Below are 25,264 nucleotides of genomic sequence, written 5' to 3'. Positions count from 1 at the left end.
GTCCCAGAGATGTTCCCTAAAGCGCCCTGCGAGGACGTGTCCATTCTCCCCAATGTAGAGGAGACCGCATCGGGAGCAACGGATAAAATAAATGATATTGGTGGATGTGCAGGTGAAACTTTGATGGATGTGGAAGGCTCATTTGGGGCCTTGGATAGAGGTGAGGGAGGAGGTGTGGGCACAGGTTTTACAGTTTCTGTGGTGGCAGGGAAGGTGCCAGGATGGAAGGGTGGGTTGTTGGGGGGGCGTGGACCTGACCAGGTAGTCACGGAGGGAACGGTCTTTGTGGAAGGCGGAAAGGGGTGGGGAGGGAAATATATCCCTGGTGGTGGGGTCTGTTTGGAGGTGGCAGAAATGTCGGCGGATGATGCGGTTTATGGGAAGGTTGATAGCTTTTCCAGCACCACACTAATCTAGACCCCTTAAGGAACAAGCAGTTCTGGATTTAATGATGTGTAATGAGGCAGACTTGATCAGGGAATTCATAGTGAAGGAACCCATAGGAGTGACCATAATGTGATAGAATTCACCGCGCAGTTAGAAGCTGGAATCAGATGAAATGGTGTTACAACAGAATCGAGAGTGTGGTGCTGGAAAAGCACAGCAAGTCAGGCAGCATCTGAGGAGCAGGAGAATCGATGTTTCAGGCATAAGCCCTTCATCAGGAATCACATTTCCTGATGGAGGGCTTCTGCCCGAAACGTCGAGTCTGCTGCTTTTCGGATGCTGCCTGACCTGCTGTGCTTTTCCAGCACCGCACTCTCGACTCTGATCTCCAGCATCTGCAGTCCTCACTTTCTCCTTGTGTTACAATAGAGTAAAGGTAATGACAAAGGCGTGAGGGAGGAGCTGACCAGAGTAAATTGGAAGGGGAGCCCAGCAGGGAAGGTGGTGGAGCAGCAATGGCAGGGGTTTCTGGGGGTAATTCAGGGAGACACAGCAGAAAGTCATCCCCAGGAAGAAGAAACGTATAAGGGAGGGTGAGGCTACCATGACTGGCAAGGGAAGGCAGGGAAAACATAAAAATAAAAAACAAAGCACAAAATTGTGAAGTATAGTAGGAATCCACAGGATTGGGAAGTGTTTAAAAACCAACAGACGATAATTTAAAGAAAAAGAATGGGGTGAGGAGATGAAATATGAAAATAAGGTAACTCATAATATAAAAGAAGATTGCAAGAGACATCTAAACGATATGAGAGAGGCAACAATGGGCAAGGGACCACTGAAATATAAGTCTGAAGAAATAGTAATGGGGAACAAAGAAATGGAGGAGGAACTGAACAGGTACTTTGCAACAGTTTTCACAGTGGAAGACACCAGCAGCCTATCAGAACGTCAAGAGAGTGAGGGGGCAGAGGTGAGAGTAGTGGCCATCAGTAAGGAGAAGGTGCTGGGGAAGCTGAAAGGTCTGATGGAGATAGCTGGGGAGATTGTAGAGACATTGGTGGTGATCTTTCAGGAGTCACTGGAGTCAGGGAGGGTTCCAGAGGACTGGAAAATGGCCAATGTAACACCCCAGCTTAAGAAGGGAGGGAGCCACAAGACAGGAACTACAGGCCGGTTAGTTTTACCTTGGTCATTTGTAAGTCCATTATTAAGGATGAGATTATAGGGTACTTGGAAGTACTTGGTAAAATGGGGAAAATTGAGGGGAGGTCATGCCTGACAAATCTGTTAGAATTCTTTGAGGAGGTAACAAGGAAATTAGACAAAGGAGAAGCAGTGGACGTGATCAATTTGGATTTCCAGAAGGCCCTTGACAAGGTTCTGCATAGGAGGCTGCTAAACAAGATGAGAGCCCATGGTGTTAGGGGCAAGCTACTGACATGGATAGAGGATTGGCTGACTGGCAGAAGGTCGAGAGTAGGGATAAAGGGGTCTTTTTCAGGATGGCCGCTGGTAGTTAGTGGAGTTCCACGATGGTCAGTGTTGGGACCACAGCTATTCACATTATACATTAATGATCTGGACAAAGGAACAAGGGCATTGTTGCTAAGTTTGGAGGTGACACTAAGATAGGTGGAGGGGCAGGTAGTGTTGAGGAAGCGGGAAGGCTACAGAAGGACTTGCATAGGCGAGGAGTGTGGGCAAAGAAGTGGCAGATGGAACACAATGTGGGAAAGTGTGAGGCCATACACTTTGGTAAGAAGAATAGGGGTGTAGACTGCTTTCTGATTGGAGAAAAGCTTTGAAAATCTGAAGCACAAAGGAACTTGGGAGTCCGAGTTCAAGATTTCCTTAAGGTTAGCATGTAGGTTCAGTTAGCAGTGAGGAAGGCAAATGCAATGTTAGCATTCATTTCAAAAGGGCTAGAATACAAGAGCAGGGATGTACTGCTAAAGCTGTATAAGGCTCTGCTCAGACTGCATTTGAAATATGCGAGCACATTTGTGTATCTAAGAAAGGACATGCTGGCACTGGACAAGGCCCAGAGGAGGTTTATAGAATGATCCTGGGGATGAAGGGCTTGTCATATGAGGAGTGGTTGGGGCCTCTGGAGCTTAGAAGGATTGGGGGGGGGCGGGATCTGGTTGAAACTTATAAAATACTGAGAGGCCTGGATAGAGTGGACAGAAAAGGCTATCAGAAATTATGAAGTCTTTGTAGAGTGATTGGGACAAGGTTGACAGTGTCTGGTGGCAACTCAATGAAATATTACAGTTCACTGAGAGAAGCTGTGTTGACATGGTAACATGCAATTTTATATATATGTGCTGCAGCCAGGGGCTATGGAGGAATTCCAACTGTCTCCCCAGCACCGGCTGAACAGGAATCTCTTTTTAGCTTTCCTCCTGGTGTGTGTTTCCAGGTTGGTGCCCAACCTGTTTGGCCATTTATAATGCATCTTCATCAAGAGATGGGTCTCAAACGCAGAGCAGACCCCCTGGCTCAGAGGCAGGGTTTACTACTGCTGATCAAAGAGGCCTTGGAGTGTGGGTTCATAGTTCGCTGAAAGTGGAGTCGCAGGTAGATAGGATAGTGAAGAAGGTGTTTGGTACATTTGCCTTTACCGGTCAGAGCATTGAGTATAGCAGTTGGGAGGTCATGTTGCAGCTGGACTGGACATTGGTTGGGTCACTTTTGGAAAACTGCATGCAATTCTGGTCTCCTTCCTATCAAAAGGATTATGTGAAACCTGAAAGGATTCAGAAAAGATTTACAAGGATGGTGCCAGAGTTGGAGGATTTGAGCCACAGGGAGAGGCTGAACAGGCTGGGGCTGTTTTCCCTGGAGCGTCGGAGGCTGAGGGGTGACCTTATGGAGGTTTACAAAATCATGAGGGGCATGGGTAAGGTGAAAGCCAAAGTCTTTTCCCTGGGGTTGGGAAGTCCAAAGCGAGAGGGTATTGGTTTAATGGCCTGCTCTGCTCTCCATGTTATAATCTGGAGGTGCTCATTTCTTTCTGCCTTTCTCTCCACAGGTTCTCTGGGAGATCTCTCGAAGTTTGTGGTAGACTTTACCCAACCCGCTGAGGTCTCCAATTACATGACACTCAACTTCACTTCGTGCATGTGCCTCACCGCCTCCCTGCTGAAGGCTTTTCCCAAACGCGAGAACTTTCATCGAACAGTGGTTAACATCAGCTCGCTGTGCGCAGTGCAGCCTTTCAAATCCTGGTCACTGTACTGCTCGGGAAAAGCTGCAAGGGAGATGATGTTCAGGGTTCTGGCAGCAGAAGAGCCTGATGTGAGGGTTCTGAACTATGCTCCAGGTAACACAGTTTTGCATAACACAATGGGGATTACTCACAGGGTAACAGTGAGCATTACTCACAGGGTAACAGTGAGCAATACTCACAGGGTAACAATGAGGATTACTCATAGGGTAAGTGAGGATTACCCACAGGGTAACAGTGAGCATTAGTCACAGGGTAACAGTGAGGATTACTCAGGGTAAGAATGAGGATTACTCGCAGGGCAACAGTGAGGATTATTCACAGGGTAACAGTGAGCAGTACTCACAGGGTAACAGTGAGGATTACTTACATGGTAAAAGTGAGCATTACACATCGGTAACAGTGAGGATTACTCACAGGGTAACAATGAGGATTACTCACAGTGTAACAGTGAGCATTACACATGGGTAAGAGTAAGGATTACTCACAATGTAACAGTGAGCATTACACATGGGTAAGAGTGAGGATTACTCACAGGGTAACAGTGAGCACTCCTCACAGGGTAACTGTGAGAAATACCCACAGGGTAACTGTGAGAAATACTCACAGGGTAACAGTGAGGATTACTCACAAGGTAACAATGAGGATTATTCACAGGGTAACAGTGTGGATTACTCACAAGGTAACAGTGAGGATTACTCAGAGGGCAACACTGATGATTACTTGTAGGGTAACAGTGAGGATTACTCACAGGGTAACAGTGAGCACTGCTCTAAGAGTAACAATGAGGATTACTCACAGGGTAACAATGAGCACTACTCACAGGGTAACAGTAAGGAATACTCACAGGGTAACAGTGAGGATTACTCACAGGGTAAAAGTGAGCATTACTCACATGAGTAACAGTGAGGATTACACACAGGATAATAGTGAGCACTACTCACAGGGTAACAGTGAGCATTACTCACAAGGTAACAATGAGGATTACTCACGGGGTAACAGCGTGGATTGCTCACAGGGTAACAGTGAGTACTACTCACAGGGTAACAGTGAGGATTACTCACAGGTTAGCAGTGAACATTACTCACAGGGTAACAGTGAGGATTACTCGCAGGGTAACAGTGAGGATTACTCACAAGGTAACAATGAGGATTGTTCACAGGGTAACAGCGTGGATTACTGACGGTATCAGTGAGCAGTACTCACAGTGTAACAGTGAGGATTACTTACAGGGTAACAGTGAGGATTACTCACAGGGTAACAGTGAGCATTAGTCACAGGGTAACAGTGAGGATTACTCATAGGGTAAAAGTGAGGATAACTCAAAGGGTAACATTGAGCATTAGTCACAGGGTAACAGTGAGGATCACTCAAAGGGTAAGAGTGAGGATTACTCACACCACAACAGTGAGGATTATTCACAGGGTAACAGTGAGCAGTACTCACAGTGTAACAGTGAGGATTACTCGCAGGGTAAAAGTCAGCATTGCACATGGGTAACAGTGAGGATTACTCGCAGGGTAACAGTGAGCATTACACATTGGTAAGAGTGAGGATTACTCACAGGGTAACAGTGAGCACTACTCACAGGGTAACACTGAGGATTACTCACAGGGTAAGAGTGAGGTTTACTCACAAGGTAACAGTGAGGATTACTCAGAGGGTAACACTGAGGATTACTTGTAGGGTAACAGTGAACACTACTCATAGGATAACAGTGAGGATTACTCACAGGGTAACAGTGAGCACTGCTCTAAGGGTAACAGTGAAGATTGCTCCCAGGTTAACAGTGAGCAGTACTCACAGCGTAACAGTGAGGATTACTCACAGGGTAACAGTGAACACTACTCATAGGATAACAGTGAGGATTACTCACAGGGTAACAGTGAGCACTGCTCTAAGGGTAACAGTGAAGATTGCTCCCAGGTTAACAGTGAGCAGTACTCACAGCGTAACAGTGAGGATTACTCACAGCGTGACGGTGAGCACTGCTCAGAGAGTGACAGTGAGGAATACTCACAGGGTAACAGTGAGCACTACTCATAGGATAACAGTGAGGATTACTCACAGGGTAACAGTGAGTACTGCTCAGAGAGTGACAGTGAGGAATACTCACAGGTAACAGTGAGCACTACTCATAGGATAACAGTGAGGATTACTCACAGGGTAACAGTGAGGTAAAAACAATGACTGCAGATGCTGGAAACCAGATTCTGGATCAGTGGTGCTGGAAGAGCACAGCAATTCAGGCAGCATCCGAGGACAGGCAAAATCGACGTTTCGGGCAAAAGCCCTTCATCAGGAATATTCCTGATGAAGGGCTTTTGCGGGTAACAGTGAGCACTACTCACAGGGTAACAGTGAGCATTACTCACAGGTTAACAGTGAGCATTACACACAGTTTAACCGTGAGGATTACTCACAAGGTATGAATGAGGATTATTCACAGGGTAACAGCATGGATTACTCACAGGGTAACAGTGAGGATTACACACAGGGTAACAGTGAGTATTACTCACAGGATAACAGTGAGGATTACTCACAGGGTAACAATGAGGATTACTCATAGGGTAATAGTGATGTTTATACACAGGGTAACAGTGAGCACCACTCACAGGATAACAGCGAGGATTACTCACAGGGGGTGAGCACTACTCACAGGGTAACAGTGAGGATTACACACAGGGTAACAGTGAGCATTACTCACAGGGTATCAGTGAGGATTACTCCTAGGGTAAGAGTGAGGATTACTCGCATGGCAACAATGAGGATTAATCACAGTGTAACAGTGAGCAGTATTCACAGGGTAACTGTGAGAATTGCACACAGGCTAAAAGTGAGCATTACACATGGGTAACAATGAGAATTACTCACAGGATAGCAGTGAGCATTACTCACATGAGTAACAGTGAGGATTACTCACAGTGTAACAGTGAGGTTTACACATAGTGTAACAGTGAGCACTACTCACAGGGTAACAGTGAGGATTACTCACAGCGTAACAGTGAGGATTACTCACAGGGTAACAGTGAGCACTGCTCAGAGAGTGACAGTGAGGAATACTCACAGGGTAACAGTGAGCACTACTCATAGGATAACAGTGAGGATTACTCACAGGGTAACAGTGAGCACTGCTCTAAGGGTAACAGTGAAGATTGCTCCCAGGTTAACAGTGAGCAGTACTCACAGCGTAACAGTGAGGATTACTCACAGGGTAACAGTGAGCACTGCTCTAAGGGTAACAGTGAAGATTGCTCCCAGGTTAACAGTGAGCAGTACTCACAGCGTAACAGTGAGGATTACTCACAGGGTAACAGTGAGCACTGCTCAGAGAGTGACAGTGAGGAATACTCACAGGGTAACAGTGAGCACTACTCATAGGATAACAGTGAGGATTACTCACAGGGTAACAGTGAGCACTACTCACAGGGTAACAGTGAGCATTACTCACAGCGTAACAGTGAGGATTACTCACAGGGTAACAGTGAGCATTACTCACAGGTTAACAGTGAGCATTACACACAGTGTAACAGTGAGGATTACTCACAAGGTATGAATGAGGATTATTCACAGGGTAACAGCGTGGATTACTCACAGGGTAACAGTGAGGATTACACACAGGGTAACAGTGAGCACAGCTCAGAGAGTGACAGTGAGGAATACTCACAGGGTAACAGTGAGCACTACTCATAGGATAACAGTGAGGATTACTCACAGGGTAACAGTGAGCACTACTCATAGGATAACAGTGAGGATTACTCACAGGGTAACAGTGAGCACTGCTCTAAGGGTAACAGTGAAGATTGCTCCCAGGTTAACAGTGAGCAGTACTCACAGCGTAACAGTGAGGATTACTCACAGGGTAACAGTGTGGATTACTGACGGTATCAGTGAGCAGTACTCACAGTGTAACAGTGAGGATTACTTACAGGGTAACAGTGAGGATTACTCACAGGGTAACAGTGAGCATTAGTCACAGGGTAACAGTGAGGATTACTCATAGGGTAAAAGTGAGGATAACTCAAAGGGTAACATTGAGCATTAGTCACAGGGTAACAGTGAGGATCACTCAAAGGGTAAGAGTGAGGATTACTCACACCACAACAGTGAGGATTATTCACAGGGTAACAGTGAGCAGTACTCACAGTGTAACAGTGAGGATTACTCGCAGGGTAAAAGTCAGCATTGCACATGGGTAACAGTGAGGATTACTCGCAGGGTAACAGTGAGCATTACACATTGGTAAGAGTGAGGATTACTCACAGGGTAACAGTGAGCACTACTCACAGGGTAACACTGAGGATTACTCACAGGGTAAGAGTGAGGTTTACTCACAAGGTAACAGTGAGGATTACTCAGAGGGTAACACTGAGGATTACTTGTAGGGTAACAGTGAACACTACTCATAGGATAACAGTGAGCATTACTCACAGGGTAACAGTGAGCACTGCTCTAAGGGTATCAGTGAAGATTGCTCCCAGGTTAACAGTGAGCAGTACTCACAGTGTAACAGTGAGGATTACTCACAAGGCAACAGTGAGCACTGCTCAGAGAGTGACAGTGAGGAATACTCACAGGGTAACAGTGAGCACTACTCATAGGATAACAGTGAGGATTACTCACAGGGTAACAGTGAGCACTGCTCTAAGGGTAACAGTGAAGATTGCTCCCAGGTAAACAGTGAGCAGTACTCACAGCGTAACAGTGAGGATTACTCACAGGGTAACAGTGAACGCTACTCATAGGATAACAGTGAGGATTACTCGCAGGGTAACAGTGAGCACTGCTCTAAGGGTAACAGTGAAGATTGCTCCCAGGTTAACAGTGAGCAGTACTCACAGCGTAACAGTGAGGATTACTCACAGCGTGACAGTGAGCACTGCTCAGAGAGTGACAGTGAGGAATACTCACAGGGTAACAGTGAGCACTACTCATAGGATAACAGTGAGGATTACTCACAGGGTAACAGTGAGCACTGCTCTAAGGGTAACAGTGAAGATTGCTCCCAGGTTAACAGTGAGCAGTACTCACAGCGTAACAGTGAGGATTACTCACAGGGTAACAGTGAGCACTGCTCAGAGAGTGACAGTGAGGAATACTCACAGGGTAACAGTGAGCACTACTCATAGGATAACAGTGAGGATTACTCACAGGGTAACAGTGAGCACTACTCACAGGGTAACAGTGAGCATTACTCACAGGTTAACAGTGAGCATTACACACAGTGTAACAGTGAGGATTACTCACAAGGTATGAATGAGGATTATTCACAGGGTAACAGCATGGATTACTCACAGGGTAACAGTGAGGATTACACACAGGGTAACAGTGAGTATTACTCACAGGATAACAGTGAGGATTACTCACAGGGTAACAATGAGGATTACTCATAGGGTAATAGTGATGTTTATACACAGGGTAACAGTGAGCATCACTCACAGGATAACAGCGAGGAATACTCACAGGGGGTGAGCACTACTCACAGGGTAACAGTGAGGATTACACACAGGGTAACAGTGAGCATTACTCACAGGGTATCAGTGAGGATTACTCCTAGGGTAAGAGTGAGGATTACTCGCATGGCAACAATGAGGATTATTCACAGTGTAACAGTGAGCAGTACTCACAGGGTAACTGTGAGAATTGCACACAGGCTAAAAGTGAGCACTACACATGGCTAACAATGAGAATTACTCACAGGATAGCAGTGAGCATTACTCACATGAGTAACAGTGAGGATTACTCACAGTGTAACAGTGAGGTTTACACATAGTGTAACAGTGAGCACTACTCACAGGGTAACAGTGAGGATTACTCACAGCGTAACAGTGAGGATTACTCACAGGGTAACAGTGAGCACTGCTCAGAGAGTGACAGTGAGGAATACTCACAGGGTAACAGTGAGCACTACTCATAGGATAACAGTGAGGATTACTCACAGGGTAACAGTGAGCACTGCTCTAAGGGTAACAGTGAAGATTGCTCCCAGGTTAACAGTGAGCAGTACTCACAGCGTAACAGTGAGGATTACTCACAGGGTAACAGTGAGCACTGCTCAGAGAGTGACAGTGAGGAATACTCACAGGGTAACAGTGAGCACTACTCATAGGATAACAGTGAGGATTACTCACAGGGTAACAGTGAGCACTACTCACAGGGTAACAGTGAGCATTACTCACAGGTTAACAGTGAGCATTACACACAGTGTAACAGTGAGGATTACTCACAAGGTATGAATGAGGATTATTCACAGGGTAACAGCATGGATTACTCACAGGGTAACAGTGAGGATTACACACAGGGTAACAGTGAGTATTACTCACAGGATAACAGTGAGGATTACTCACAGGGTAACAATGAGGATTACTCATAGGGTAATAGTGATGTTTATACACAGGGTAACAGTGAGCATCACTCACAGGATAACAGCGAGGAATACTCACAGGGGGTGAGCACTACTCACAGGGTAATAGTGAGGATTACACACAGGGTAACAGTGAGCATTACTCACAGGGTATCAGTGAGGATTACTCCTAGGGTAAAAGTGAGGATTACTCGCATGGCAACAATGAGGATTATTCACAGTGTAACAGTGAGCAGTACTCACAGGGTAACTGTGAGAATTGCACACAGGCTAAAAGTGAGCATTACACATGGGTAACAATGAGAATTACTCACAGGATAGCAGTGAGCATTACTCACATGAGTAACAGTGAGGATTACTCACAGTGTAACAGTGAGGTTTACACATAGTGTAACAGTGAGCACTACTCACAGGGTAACAGTGAGGATTACTCACAGCGTAACAGTGAGGATTACTCACAGGGTAACAGTGAGCACTGCTCAGAGAGTGACAGTGAGGAATACTCACAGGGTAACAGTGAGCACTACTCATAGGATAACAGTGAGGATTACTCACAGGGTAACAGTGAGCACTGCTCTAAGGGTAACAGTGAAGATTGCTCCCAGGTTAACAGTGAGCAGTACTCACAGCGTAACAGTGAGGATTACTCACAGGGTAACAGTGAGCACTGCTCTAAGGGTCAGTGAAGATTATCCCAGGTTAACAGTGAGCAGTACTCACAGCATAACAGTGAGGATTACTCACAGCGTGACAGTGAGCACTGCTCAGAGAGTGACAGTGAGGAATACTCACAGGGTAACAGTGAGCACTACTCATAGGATAACAGTGAGGATTACTCACAGGGTAACAGTGAGCACTACTCACAGGGTAACAGTGAGCATTACTCACAGGTTAACAGTGAGCATTACACACAGTGTAACAGTGAGGATTACTCACAAGGTATGAATGAGGATTATTCACAGGGTAACAGCATGGATTACTCACAGGGTAACAGTGAGGATTACACACAGGGTAACAGTGAGTATTACTCACAGGATAACAGTGAGGATTACTCACAGGGTAACAGTGAGTATTACTCACAGGATAACAGTGAGGATTACTCACAGGGTAACAATGAGGATTACTCATAGGGTAATAGTGATGTTTATACACAGGGTAACAGTGAGCATCACTCACAGGATAACAGTGAGGATTACTCACAGGGTAACAATGAGGATTACTCATAGGGTAATAGTGATGTTTATACACAGGGTAACAGTGAGCATCACTCACAGGATAACAGCGAGGAATACTCACAGGGGGTGAGTACTACTCACAGGGTAATAGTGAGGATTACACACAGGGTAACAGTGAGCATTACTCACAGGGTATCAGTGAGGATTACTCCTAGGGTAAAAGTGAGGATTACTCGCATGGCAACAATGAGGATTATTCACAGTGTAACAGTGAGCAGTACTCACAGGGTAACTGTGAGAATTGCACACAGGCTAAAAGTGAGCATTACACATGGGTAACAATGAGAATTACTCACAGGATAGCAGTGAGCATTACTCACATGAGTAACAGTGAGGATTACTCACAGTGTAACAGTGAGGTTTACACATAGTGTAACAGTGAGCACTACTCACAGGGTAACAGTGAGGATTACTCACAGCGTAACAGTGAGGATTACTCACAGGGTAACAGTGAGCACTGCTCAGAGAGTGACAGTGAGGAATACTCACAGGGTAACAGTGAGCACTACTCATAGGATAACAGTGAGGATTACTCACAGGGTAACAGTGAGCACTGCTCTAAGGGTAACAGTGAAGATTGCTCCCAGGTTAACAGTGAGCAGTACTCACAGCGTAACAGTGAGGATTACTCACAGGGTAACAGTGAGCACTGCTCTAAGGGTCAGTGAAGATTATCCCAGGTTAACAGTGAGCAGTACTCACAGCATAACAGTGAGGATTACTCACAGCGTGACAGTGAGCACTGCTCAGAGAGTGACAGTGAGGAATACTCACAGGGTAACAGTGAGCACTACTCATAGGATAACAGTGAGGATTACTCACAGGTTAACAGTGAGCACTGCTCTAAGGGTAACAGTGAAGATTGCTCCCAGGTTAACAGTGAGCAGTACTCACAGCGTAACAGTGAGGATTACTCACAGGGTAACAGTGAGCACTGCTCAGAGAGTGACAGTGAGGAATACTCACAGGGTAACAGTGAGCACTACTCATAGGATAACAGTGAGGATTACTCACAGGGTAATAGTGAGCACTACTCACAGGGTAACAGTGAGCATTACTCACAGCGTAACAGTGAGGATTACTCACAGGGTAACAGTGAGCATTACTCACAGGTTAACAGTGAGCATTACACACAGTGTAACAGTGAGGATTACTCACAAGGTATGAATGAGGATTATTCACAGGGTAACAGCGTGGATTACTCACAGGGTAACAGTGAGGATTACACACAGGGTAACAGTGAGCACTGCTCAGAGAGTGACAGTGAGGAATACTCACAGGGTAACAGTGAGCTCTACTCATAGGATAACAGTGAGGATTACTCACAGGGTAATAGTGAGCACTACTCATAGGATAACAGTGAGGATTACTCACAGGGTAACAGTGAGCAGTACTCACAGGGTAACAGTGAGGATTACTCACAGGGTAACAATGAGGATTACTCATGGAGTAATAGTGATGCTTACACACAGGGTAACAGTGAGCACCACTCACAGGATAACAGCGAGGATTACTCACAGGATAACAGTGAGCACTACTCACAGGGTAACAGTGAGGATTACATACAGGGTGACAGTGAGCACTACTTATAAGATAACAATGAGGATTGCTCACAGGATAACAGTGAGCATTACTCACAGGGTATCAGTGAGGATTACTCACAGGGTAACAGTGAGCATTACACATGGGTAACAATGAGGATTACTCACAGGGTAACAGTGAGCATTACTCACATGAGTAACAGTGAGGATTACTCACAGTGCAACAGTGAGCTCTACTCCCAGGGTAACAATGAGGATTACTCACAGAGTAACAATGTGGATTATTCATAGGGTAACAGTGAGGATTACTCACAGGGTAACAGTGAGCACTACTCACAGGGTAACAGTGAGGAATACTGACAGGGTAATAGTGAGCACTACTCACAGGACAACAGTGAGGATTACTCACAGGGTACCAGTGAGCACTGCTCTAAGGGTAACAGTGAAGATTGCTCCCAGGTTAACAGTGAGCAGTACTCACAGGTTAACAGTGAGCATTACACACAGTGTAACAGTGAGGATTACTCACAAGGTATGAATGAGGATTATTCACAGGGTAACAGCGTGGATTACTCACAGGGTAACAGTGAGGATTACTCATGGAGTAAAAGTGAGCATTACTTACATGAGTAACAGTGTGGATTACTCACAGGGTAACAGTGAGGATTACTCAGTGGGTAAACTGTGAGGATTACTCACAGGGTAACAGAAAGCATTACTCACAGGGTAACAGTGAGGATTACTCACAGGGTAACAATGAGGATTACTCATAGGGTAATAGTGATGCTTACACACATGAGTAACAGTGAGGATTACTCACAGGGTAACGGTGAGGATTACACACAGGGTAACAGTGAGTACTACTCACAGGATAACAGTGAGGATTACTCACAGGGTAACAATGAGGATTACTCATAGGGTAATAGTGATGCTTACACACGGGGTAACAGTGAGCACCACTCACAGGATAACAGTGAGGATTACTCACAGGGTAACAGTGAGCATTACTCACAGGGTATCAGTGAGGATTACACACAGGGTAACAGTGAGCATTACTCACAGGGTATCAGTGAGGATTACTCCTAGGGTAAGAGTGAGGATTACTCGCAGGGCAACAGTGAGGATTATTCACAGTGTAACAGTGAGCAGTACTCACAGGGTAACGGTGAGGATTACTCAGAGGCTAAAAGTGAGCATTACACATGGGGTACAATGAGGATTACTCTCAGGGTTGCAGTGAGCATTACTCACATGAGTAACAATGCGGATTACTCACAGTGTAACAATGAGGTTTACACATAGTGTAACAGTGAGCACTACTCACAGGGTAACAGTGAGGATTACTCATAGAGTAACAATGGGGATTATTCATAGGGTAACAGTGAGGATTACTCACAGGGTAACAGTGAGGAATACTGACAGGGTAACAGTGAGGATTACTGACAGGGTAACAGTGAGGAATACTGACAAGGTAATAGTGAGCACTTCTCACAGGACAACAGTGAGGATTACTCATAGGGTAACAGTGAGGATTACTCACAAAGTAACAAGGTGGATTATTCAGAGTGTAACAGTATGGATTACTTACAGGGTAACACTGAGGATTACTCATAGGGTAACAGTAAGGATTACTCTTAGGGTAACAGTGAGGATTACTCTTAAGTGAGCATTACACATCAGTAACAATGAGGATTACTCACAGGGTAACAGTGAACACTATTCACATGAGTAACAATGAGGATTACTCACAGTGTAACAGTGAGCAGTACTCACAGGGTAACAGTGAGGATTACTCACAGGCTAAAAGTGAGCATTACACATGGGTAACAATGAGGATTACTCACAGGGTAACTGTGAGCATTACTCACATGAGTAACAATGAGAATTACTCACAGTGTAACAATGAGGTTTACATATAGTGTAACAGTGAGGATTACTCACAGAGTAAAAATGAAGATTATTCACAGGGTAACAGTGAGGATTACTCACAGGGTAACAGTGAGCACTACTCACAGGGTAACAGTGAGGATTACTCACAGGGTAACAGTGAGCATTACACATGGGTAACAATGAGGATTACTCACAGGGTAGCAGTGAGCATTACTCACATGAGTAACAGTGAGGATTACTCACAGTGCAACAGTGAGCTCTACTCCCAGGGTAACAATGAGGATTACTCACAGAGTAACAATGTGGATTATTCATAGGGTAACAGTGAGGATTACTCACAGGGTAACAGTGAGTACTACTCACAGGGTAACAGTGAGGAATACTGACAGGGTAATAGTGAGCACTACTCACAGGACAACAGTGAGGATTACTCACAGGGTACCAGTGAGCACTGCTCTAAGGGTAACAGTGAAGATTGCTCCCAGGTTAACAGTGAGCAGTACTCACAGGTTAACAGTGAGCATTACACACAGTGTAACAGTGAGGATTACTCACAAGGTATGAATGAGGATTATTCACAGGGTAACAGCGTGGATTACTCACAGGGTAACAGTGAGGATTACTCATGGAGTAAAAGTGAGCATTACTTACATGAGTAACAGTGTGGATTACTCACAGGGTAACAGTGAGGATTACTCAGTGGGTAAACTGTGAGGATTACTCACAGGGTAACAGAAAGCATTACTCACAGGGTAACAGTGAGGATTACTCACAGGGTAACAATGAGGATTACTCATAGGGCAATAGTGATGCTTACACACAGGGTAACAGTGAGTACTACTCACAGGATAACAGTGAGGATTACTCACAGGGTAACAATGAGGATTACTCATAGGGTAATAGTGATACTTACACACGGGGTAACAGTGAGCACCACTCACAGGATAACAGTGAGGATTACTCACAGGGTAACAGTGAGCATTACTCACAGGGTATCAGTGAGGATTACTCACAGGGTAACAGTGAGGATTACTCGCAGGGCAACAGTGAGGATTATTCACAGTGTAACAGTGAGCAGTACTCACAGGGTAACGGTGAGGATTACTCAGAGGCTAAAAGTGAGCATTACACATGGGGTACAATGAGGATTACTCTCAGGGTAGCAGTGAGCATTACTCACATGAGTAACAATGCGGATTACTCACAGTGTAACAATGAGGTTTACACATAGTGTAACAGTGAGCACTACTCACAGGGTAACAGTGAGGATTACTCATAGAGTAACAATGGGGATTATTCATAGGGTAACAGTGAGGATTACTCACAGGGTAACAGTGAGGAATACTGACAGGGTAACAGTGAGGATTACTGACAGGGTAACAGTGAGGAATACTGACAAGGTAATAGTGAACACTACTCACAGGACAACAGTGAGGATTACTCATAGGGTAACAGTAAGGATTACTCTTAGGGTAACAGTGAGGATTACTCTTAAGTGAGCATTACACATCAGTAACAATGAGGATTACTCACAGGGTAACAGTGAACACTATTCACATGAGTAACAATGAGGATTACTCACAGTGTAACAGTGAGCAGTACTCACAGGGTAACAGTGAGGATTACTCACAGGCTAAAAGTGAGCATTACACATGGGTAACAATGAGGATTACTCACAGGGTAACTGTGAGCATTACTCACATGAGTAACAATGAGAATTACTCACAGTGTAACAATGAGGTTTACATATAGTGTAACAGTGAGGATTACTCACAGAGTAAAAATGAAGATTATTCACAGGGTAACAGTGAGGATTACTCACAGGGTAACAGTGAGCACTACTCACAGGGTAACAGTGAGGATTACTCACAGGGTAACAATGAGGATTACTCATGGAGTAATAGTGATGCTTACACACAGGGTAACAGTGAGCACCACTCACAGGATAACAGCGAGGATTACTCACAGGATAACAGTGAGCACTACTCACAGGGTAACAGTGAGGATTACATACAGGGTGACAGTGAGCACTACTTATAAGATAACAATGAGGATTGCTCACAGGATAACAGTGAGCATTACTCACAGGGTATCAGTGAGGATTACTCACAGGGTAACAGTGAGCATTACACATGGGTAACAATGAGGATTACTCACAGGGTAACAGTGAGCATTACACATGGGTAACAATGAGGATTACTCACAGGGTAGCAGTGAGCATTACTCACATGAGTAACAGTGAGGATTACTCACAGTGCAACAGTGAGCTCTACTCCCAGGGTAACAATGAGGATTACTCACAGAGTAACAATGTGGATTATTCATAGGGTAACAGTGAGGATTACTCACAGGGTAACAGTGAGTACTACTCACAGGGTAACAGTGAGGAATACTGACAGGGTAATAGTGAGCACTACTCACAGGACAACAGTGAGGATTACTCACAGGGTACCAGTGAGCACTGCTCTAAGGGTAACAGTGAAGATTGCTCCCAGGTTAACAGTGAGCAGTACTCACAGGTTAACAGTGAGCATTACACACAGTGTAACAGTGAGGATTACTCACAAGGTATGAATGAGGATTATTCACAGGGTAACAGCGTGGATTACTCACAGCGTAACAGTGAGGATTACTCATGGAGTAAAAGTGAGCATTACTTACATGAGTAACAGTGTGGATTACTCACAGGGTAACAGTGAGGATTACTCAGTGGGTAAACTGTGAGGATTACTCACAGGGTAACAGAAAGCATTACTCACAGGGTAACAGTGAGGATTACTCACAGGGTAACAATGAGGATTACTCATAGGGTAATAGTGATGCTTACACACATGAGTAACAGTGAGGATTACTCACAGGGTAACGGTGAAGATTACACACAGGGTAACAGTGAGTACTACTCACAGGATAACAGTGAGGATTACTCACAGGGTAACAATGAGGATTACTCATAGGGTAATAGTGATGCTTACACACGGGGTAACAGTGAGCACCACTCACAGGATAACAGTGAGGATTACTCACAGGGTAACAGTGAGCATTACTCACAGGGTATCAGTGAGGATTACTCACAGGGTAACAGTGAGGATTACTCGCAGGGCAACAGTGAGGATTATTCACAGTGTAACAGTGAGCAGTACTCACAGGGTAACGGTGAGGATTACTCAGAGGCTAAAAGTGAGCATTACACATGGGGTACAATGAGGATTACTCTCAGGGTAGCAGTGAGCATTACTCACATGAGTAACAATGCGGATTACTCACAGTGTAACAATGAGGTTTACACATAGTGTAACAGTGAGCACTACTCACAGGGTAACAGTGAGGATTACTCATAGAGTAACAATGGGGATTATTCATAGGGTAACAGTGAGGATTACTCACAGGGTAACAGTGAGGAGTACTGACAGGGTAACAGTGAGGATTACTGACAGGGTAACAGTGAGGAATACTGACAAGGTAATAGTGAACACTACTCACAGGACAACAGTGAGGATTACTCATAGGGTAACAGTGAGGATTACTCACAAAGTAACAAGGTGGATTATTCAGAGTGTAACAGCATGGATTACTTACAGGGTAACACTGAGGATTACTCATAGGGTAACAGTAAGGATTACTCTTAGGGTAACAATGAGGATTACTCTTAAGTGAGCATTACACATCAGTAACAATGAGGATTACTCACAGGGTAACAGTGAACACTATTCACATGAGTAACAATGAGGATTACTCACAGTGTAACAGTGAGCAGTACTCACAGGGTAACAGTGAGGATTACTCACAGGCTAAAAGTGAGCATTACACATGGGTAACAATGAGGATTACTCACAGGGTAACTGTGAGCATTACTCACATGAGTAACAATGAGAATTACTCACAGTGTAACAATGAGGTTTACACATAGTGTAACAGTGAGGATTATTCACAGAGTAAAAATGAAGATTATTCACAGGGTAACAGTGAGGATTACTCACAGGGTAACAGTGAGGAATACTGACAGGGTAACAGTGAGCACTACTCACAGGATAACAGTGAGGATTACTCACAAGGTAACAGTGAGGAATACTGACAGGGTAATAGTGAGCACTACTCACAGAACAACAGTGAGGGTTACTCACAGGGTAACAGTGAGGATTGCTCACAAGGTAACAAGGAGGATTATTCACAGTGTATCAGCGTGGATTACTCACAGGGAAACACTGAGGATTACTCATAGAGTGACAGTGAAGATTACTCTTAGGGTAACAATGAGGATTACTCACAGGGTAATAATAAGCATTACTCACAAGAGTAACAGTGAGGATTACTCACAGTGTAACAGTGTGGTTTACTCATAGTGTAACAATGAGCACTACTCACAGGGTAACAATGAAGATTACTGACAGGGTAACAATGAGGATTATTCACAGGGTAACAGTGAGGGTTACTGACAAGGTAACAATGAGGATTATTCACAGTGTAACAGCGTGGATTACTCACAGGGTAACACTGAGGATTACTCATTGGGTAACAGTGATGACTACTCTGAGGGTAACAGTGAGGATTACTCTTAGGTAACAGTGAGGATTACTCTTAAGTGAGCATTACACATCAGTAACAATGAGGATTACTCACAGGGTAACAGTGATCAGTACTCACATGAGTAACAATGAGGATTACTCACAGTGTAACAGTGAGCAGTACTCACAGGGTAACGGTGAGGATTACTCACAGGCTAAAAGTGAGCATTACACATGGGTAACAATGAGGATTACTCACAGGGTAACAGTGAGCATTACTCATATGAGTAACAATGAGGATTACTCACAGTGTAACAGTGAGGTTTGCACATAGTGTAACAATGAGCACTACTCACAGGGTAACAGTGAGGATTACTCACAGAGTAACAATGAGGATTATTCATAGGGTAACAGTGAGGATTACTCACAGGGTAACAGTGAGGACTACTCACAGGATAACAGTGAGGATTACTCACAGGGTAACAGTGAGGAATACTCACAGCATAACAGTGAGGATTACTCACAGGGTAACAGTGAGGAATACTGACAGGGTAATAGTGAGCACTACTCACAGGACAATAGTGAGGATTACTCACATGGTAACAATGAGGATTACTCACAAGGTAACAAGGAGGATTATTCAGAGTGTAACAGCGTGGATTACTCACAGGGTAACACTGAGGATTACTCATAGGGTAACAGTGAGGATTACTCTTAGGGTAACAATGAGGATTACTCACAGGGTAATAATAAGCATTACTCACAAGAGTAACAGTGAGGATTACTCACAGTGTAACAGTGTGGTTTACTCATAGTGTAACAATGAGCACTACTCACAGGGTAACAATGAAGATTACTGACAGGGTAACAATGAGGATTATTCACAGGGTAACAGTGAGGATTACTAGCAAGGTAACAGTGAACATTACACATGGGTAACAGTGAGCACTACTCACAGGGTAACAGTGAGGAATACTGACAGGGTAACAGTGAGGATTACTCGCAGGATAACAGTGAGGGTTACTAACAAGGTAACAATGAGGATTATTCACAGTGTAACAGCGTGGATTACTCACAGGGTAACACTGAGGATTACTCATTGGGTAACAGTGATGACTACTCTGAGGGTAACAGTGAGGATTACTCTTAGGTAACAGTGAGGATTACTCTTAAGTGAGCATTACACATCAGTAACAATGAGGATTACTCACAGGGTAACAGTGAGCAGTACTCACATGAGTAACAATGAGGATTACTCACAGTATAACAGTGAGCAGTACTCACAGGGTAACGGTGAGGATTACTCACAGGCTAAAAGTGAGCATTACACATGGGTAACAATGAGGATTACTCACAGGGTAACAGTGAGCATTACTCACATGAGTAACAATGAGGATTACTCACAGTGTAACAGTGAGGTTTGCACATAGTGTAACAATGAGCACTACTCACAGGGTAACAGTGAGGATTACTCACAGAGTAACAATGAGGATTATTCATAGGGTAACAGTGAGGATTACTCACAGGGTAACAGTGAGGACTACTCACAGGATAACAGTGAGGATTACTCACAGGGTAACAGTGAGGAATACTCACAGGATAACAGTGAGGATTACTCACAGGGTAACAGTGAGGAATACTGACAGGGTAATAGTGAGCACTACTCACAGGACAATAGTGAGGATTACTCACATGGTAACAATGAGGATTACTCACAAGGTAACAAGGAGGATTATTCAGAGTGTAACAGCGTGGATTACTCACAGGGTAACACTGAGGATTACTCATAGGGTAACAGTGAGGATTACTCTTAGGGTAACAGTGAGGATTACTCTGAGGGTAACAGTGAGGATTACTCTTAGGGTAACAGTGAGGATTACTCACAAGGGTAACAGTGAGCGTTACTGACAGGGTAACAGAGAGGATTGCCCACAGGGTAAAAATGAGGATTACTCATAGGATAACAGTGAGGATTAAACACTGGATAACAGTGAGGATTAATCACAGGGTAACAGTGAGCACTACTCACTGGGTAGCAGTGAGGATTACTCACAAGGTAACAGTGAGCATTGCTCACAGGGTAACAGTGAGGATTGTTCACAGGGTAACAGTGTGGATTACTCACAGGGTAACGCTGAGGATTACTCATAGAGTAACACTGAAGATTACTCACAGGGTAACAGTGAGCATTGCTCTAAGGGTAACCGTGAGCATTACTCATAGGGTAACAGTAAACATTACAAATGGGTAACATTGAGGAATACTCACAGGGTAACAGTGAGCACTACTCACAGGGTAACATTGAGGAATATTGACAGGGTTACAGTGAGCGGTACTCACAGGGTAACAGTGAGGATTTCTCACAGGGTAACAGTGAGCATTGCAAATGGGTAACAGTGAGGATTACTCACATGGTAACAGTGAACATTACTCACAGGGTAACAGTGAGGATTACTCACATGGATAAAATTGTGGCTTACTCACAGGGTAACAGTATGGATTGCGCACAGGGTAACATTGAGGATTACTCATAGAGTAACACTGAAGATTACTCACAGGGTAACAGTGAGCATTGCTCTAAGGGTAACCGTGAACATTACACATGGATAATAGTGAGGATTACTCACAGGGTAAGAGTGAGGATAACTCACAAGGTAACAGTGAGGATTACTCACAAGGTAACAGTGAGGATTATTCACAGGGTAACAATGAGGATAATTCACAGGGTAACTGTGAGGATTACTCACAGGGTAACAGTGGGGATTACTCACAGGGTAACAGTGAGGATTACTCACAAGGTAACAATGAGAATTATTCACAGTGTAACAGCTTGGATTACTCATAGGGTAACAGTGTGGATTACTCAGAGGGTAACAGTGTGGATTACTCAGAGGGTAGCACTGAGGATTACTCGTACGGTAACAGTGAGGATTATTTATAGGGTAACAGTGAGCACTGCTCTAAGGGTAACAGTGAGGATTACTCACAGGGTAACAGTGAGGATTGCACCCAGGGTAAGAGTGAGCACTACTCATTGGATAACAGTGAGGATTACTCACAGGGTAACAGTGCGCATTACTCACAGGGTAACAGTGAGGATTACTCACAGGGTAACATTGAGGATTACTCACAAGGTAAAAATGAGGCTTATTCACAGGGTAACATCATGGATTACTCACAGGGTATCAGTGAGGATTACTCACAGGGTAAAAGTGAGCATTACTCACATGAGTAACAGTGAGGGTTACTCACAGGGTAATAGTGAGCACTACTCATATGATAACAGTGAGGATTACTCACAGGGTAGCAGTGAGGATTACTCATGGGGTAACAGTGAGGATTACATACAGAGTAACACTGAGTATTACTCACAGTGTAACAGGGAGGATTACTCACAGGGTAACAATGAGGTTTATTCACAGGGTAACAGTGAGGATTGCTCACAGGGTAACAGTGACGATTACTCACAGGGTAACAATGAGCATTACTCACAGGGTAACAGTGAGGATTACTCACGTGGGAACAATGAGCATTACTCACAGGGTAACAGTGTGGATTACGCACAGGGTAACAGTGAGGATTATTCACAGGGTAACAGTGAACATTGCACATGGGTAACAGTGAGGATTACTCACAGGGTGACAGTGAGCACTACTCATAGGGTAACTGTGAGGATTATTCACAGGGTAACAGTGAACATTGCACATGGGTAACAGTGAGGAATACTCACAGGGCAACAGTGAGCACTACTCACAGGGTAACAGTGAGAATTACTCACAGAGTAACATTGAGCATTACTCACAGGGTAACAGTGAAGATTACACATTGGTAACAGTGAGGATTACTCACAAGGTAACAGTGAGGATTACTCACAGGGTAACAGTGAGCATTACTGACAGGGTAACAGTGAGGATTACTCACAAGGTAACAGTGAGCATTACTGGCAGGATAACAGTGAGGATTACTGACATGGGTAAAAGTGAGGATTACACACAGCGTAACAGTGTGGATTACGCACGTAACAGTGAGGATTACTCACTTGGGTAAAACTGAGGATTACTCACAGGATAACTGTGTGCTGGGTTACTGACGATTACTCTTGGAGTAAAACTGCGAGTATTTCTCTAGCGTGATGTGATGAGGAATAATTTTAGTAAGTCCAACCTTGACAAGGTGAGAGGCGAGAGATTTAACAAAGACGTAACAGGCCAATATTTTACAGAGAGGGTGGTTTGCGTGTGGAATCAACATCCTGAGGAAGTGCTGGATGTGGATAGAATTACAACACTTCAAACCGTTTGGATAAATACATGAATAGGGAAGGTTTGGTGGGATATGGGCCAGGAGCAGGCAGGTGGGACTAGTTTAGTTCGGGATTATAGTTGACATAGACTGGTTGGACCAAAGGGTCTGTTTCTGAGCTGTATTTGGAGTGTGAGATGTGGCTCTGTTTGTAACACCTCTGCCACAATACTTCTGAAGGTCCTGCTTTCATTTGGAAGACTGCGGATTTAATCCAGGGTGGTTCTCCAAGTGCCTTACTGAGGGAATGCTGCATTGTTGCCAGTGCCCCTTTTAGATAAACTGTTAAATTAAGGGCCTGTCTGTCTCCTCAGGTGGGCACCGAAGATTCCACAGCACTAAGAAATGTAGTTGGCTTCTTCCAGCTCATTCGCCCACACTAATCCCTCAATGACATTACTGAACACTGATGCACTGGTTCTTATGACACTGCTGCTTGTGGGATTTTGCTGTACTCAGATTGGCTGCCACAGGGACTCCATTACCAGCTCAAAGCTTTGGATTGAGCAGAGGTGGGGAAAGGTACCGGTGAAATGAAAGTTCTTTCTTCAGCTGATTGGGTGTTTGTGTTCAGCTCAGTTGACGGTGTCCTTTGCCCATACAGGTCCCTTGGACACTGACATGCAGAAGCAAGCTCGGTTAGAGACTGCCGACCCAGAACTCAGGCAAACATTCCTCACCATGCATCAGGAAGGCCAGCTCATCAATTGTCATGACTCTGCCCGAAAGCTGGTGAATATCCTCATTCGAGATGACTTTCCGTCTGGAGCCCACATTGATTACTATGACCAATAAAACCCCAGGAATGTTCATTGTTGGGATGACTCACACACACAAAGGCCAGTGTCAGAAATTCTCTCCAAACATGGACTCCAACACAGACTCTCTTGATCTGTCCCGGTCATTTCCACTATCCCTGCTTCTTGTTCCAAACCAGGCAAGATACCTCGCGGCCTGTTCACAACTCAACAAGTGACAACACCTGCTGCCCGCAGGCTTTAGCAATGAACCCTCTGCCTCGGGGAAAGGTGGTTGTGCCTATATGTAGCTTCCAGTCTCTTTACTGTACCCTGTTTTCGATTGTGTCTACCTTTCCTCCCTCTACGGCTCCAACTGTGTGCCTCTCTATCCATTACTGATTACATTTCTTTCTCTCAATGTATGCCTCTCTCTGTCCCTCATGTTTCTATCAGTCTCCATTGTTCTCACTCTCTCTCTCTCTCTCTGTCCCTTGTGTCTCTGTAACTCTACATTGCTCACTCTATCCCCTTGTGTTTATATAATTCTCTGCTGCACACTCTCTCTCTCTCTGTCCCTCATGTTTCTATCAATCTCTATTGTTCTCACTCTCTCTGTCTGTCCCTTGTATCTCTGTGACTCTATATTGCTCTCTCTATCCCTTAAGTTTCTCCACTGCTCTCTTCCTTTCTCTCTCCTTCTCTGTTCCTGTTCTCTTCTAATGAGATCATTTTTGCCTTTGTTCTGTTTGAGTGTGTCTCTCTCAGGGAGGTGATATATCTGCCATGCCACTGTTTTGATGAATAGCCCACTGTCCTGGCCAATACTTACCTCAAGCAACTCTAATAAAATAAATTATCCTGATCGTTATTGCTTTGTGTGGGATCTTGCGGTGTGAAAAGGCTGCATTGTTTCTTAACATAGTAACATCTCTGTCAAAAGAAATCTCCACCACTAACTGTAAAGCACTTTGGGTCTCTGTGCGGTCATGAAAGGTTGATATAGTAATGCAATTCCTTCTTTCCCCATATCCCTGCTTTGGGTCAGCTGCTGCAGTTGAACACTGTTTAATT

At 44.5% G+C, this 25,264-nt stretch overlaps 1 protein-coding gene across 1 annotated transcript in view; it reads left to right on the top strand.

The window, feature by feature from the left end:
* The window catches only part of LOC122554146 (sepiapterin reductase-like), a 35,815-nt gene extending 10,760 nt beyond the window's left edge, over positions 1 to 25,055 (top strand). Inside the window, exons 2-3 of the mRNA XM_087991950.1 lie at positions 3,425 to 3,715; positions 24,058 to 25,055. Coding sequence (XP_087848076.1) covers positions 3,425 to 3,715; positions 24,058 to 24,248 — 482 coding nt within the window. The 3' untranslated portion in view covers positions 24,249 to 25,055. The remainder of the gene's footprint in view (positions 1 to 3,424; positions 3,716 to 24,057) is intronic.
* Positions 25,056 to 25,264: the final 209 nt, after the last annotated feature.

Source organism: Chiloscyllium plagiosum, unplaced genomic scaffold (assembly GCF_037043375.1).
Source record: "Chiloscyllium plagiosum isolate Xiang-an unplaced genomic scaffold, Cpla_swu_hap1 HiC_scaffold_1, whole genome shotgun sequence".
NCBI classification, from domain to species: Eukaryota; Metazoa; Chordata; class Chondrichthyes; order Orectolobiformes; family Hemiscylliidae; genus Chiloscyllium; species Chiloscyllium plagiosum.
The sequence above is the reverse complement of the archived record's forward strand: the minus strand, read 5'-3'. Positions and strand labels throughout refer to the sequence as shown.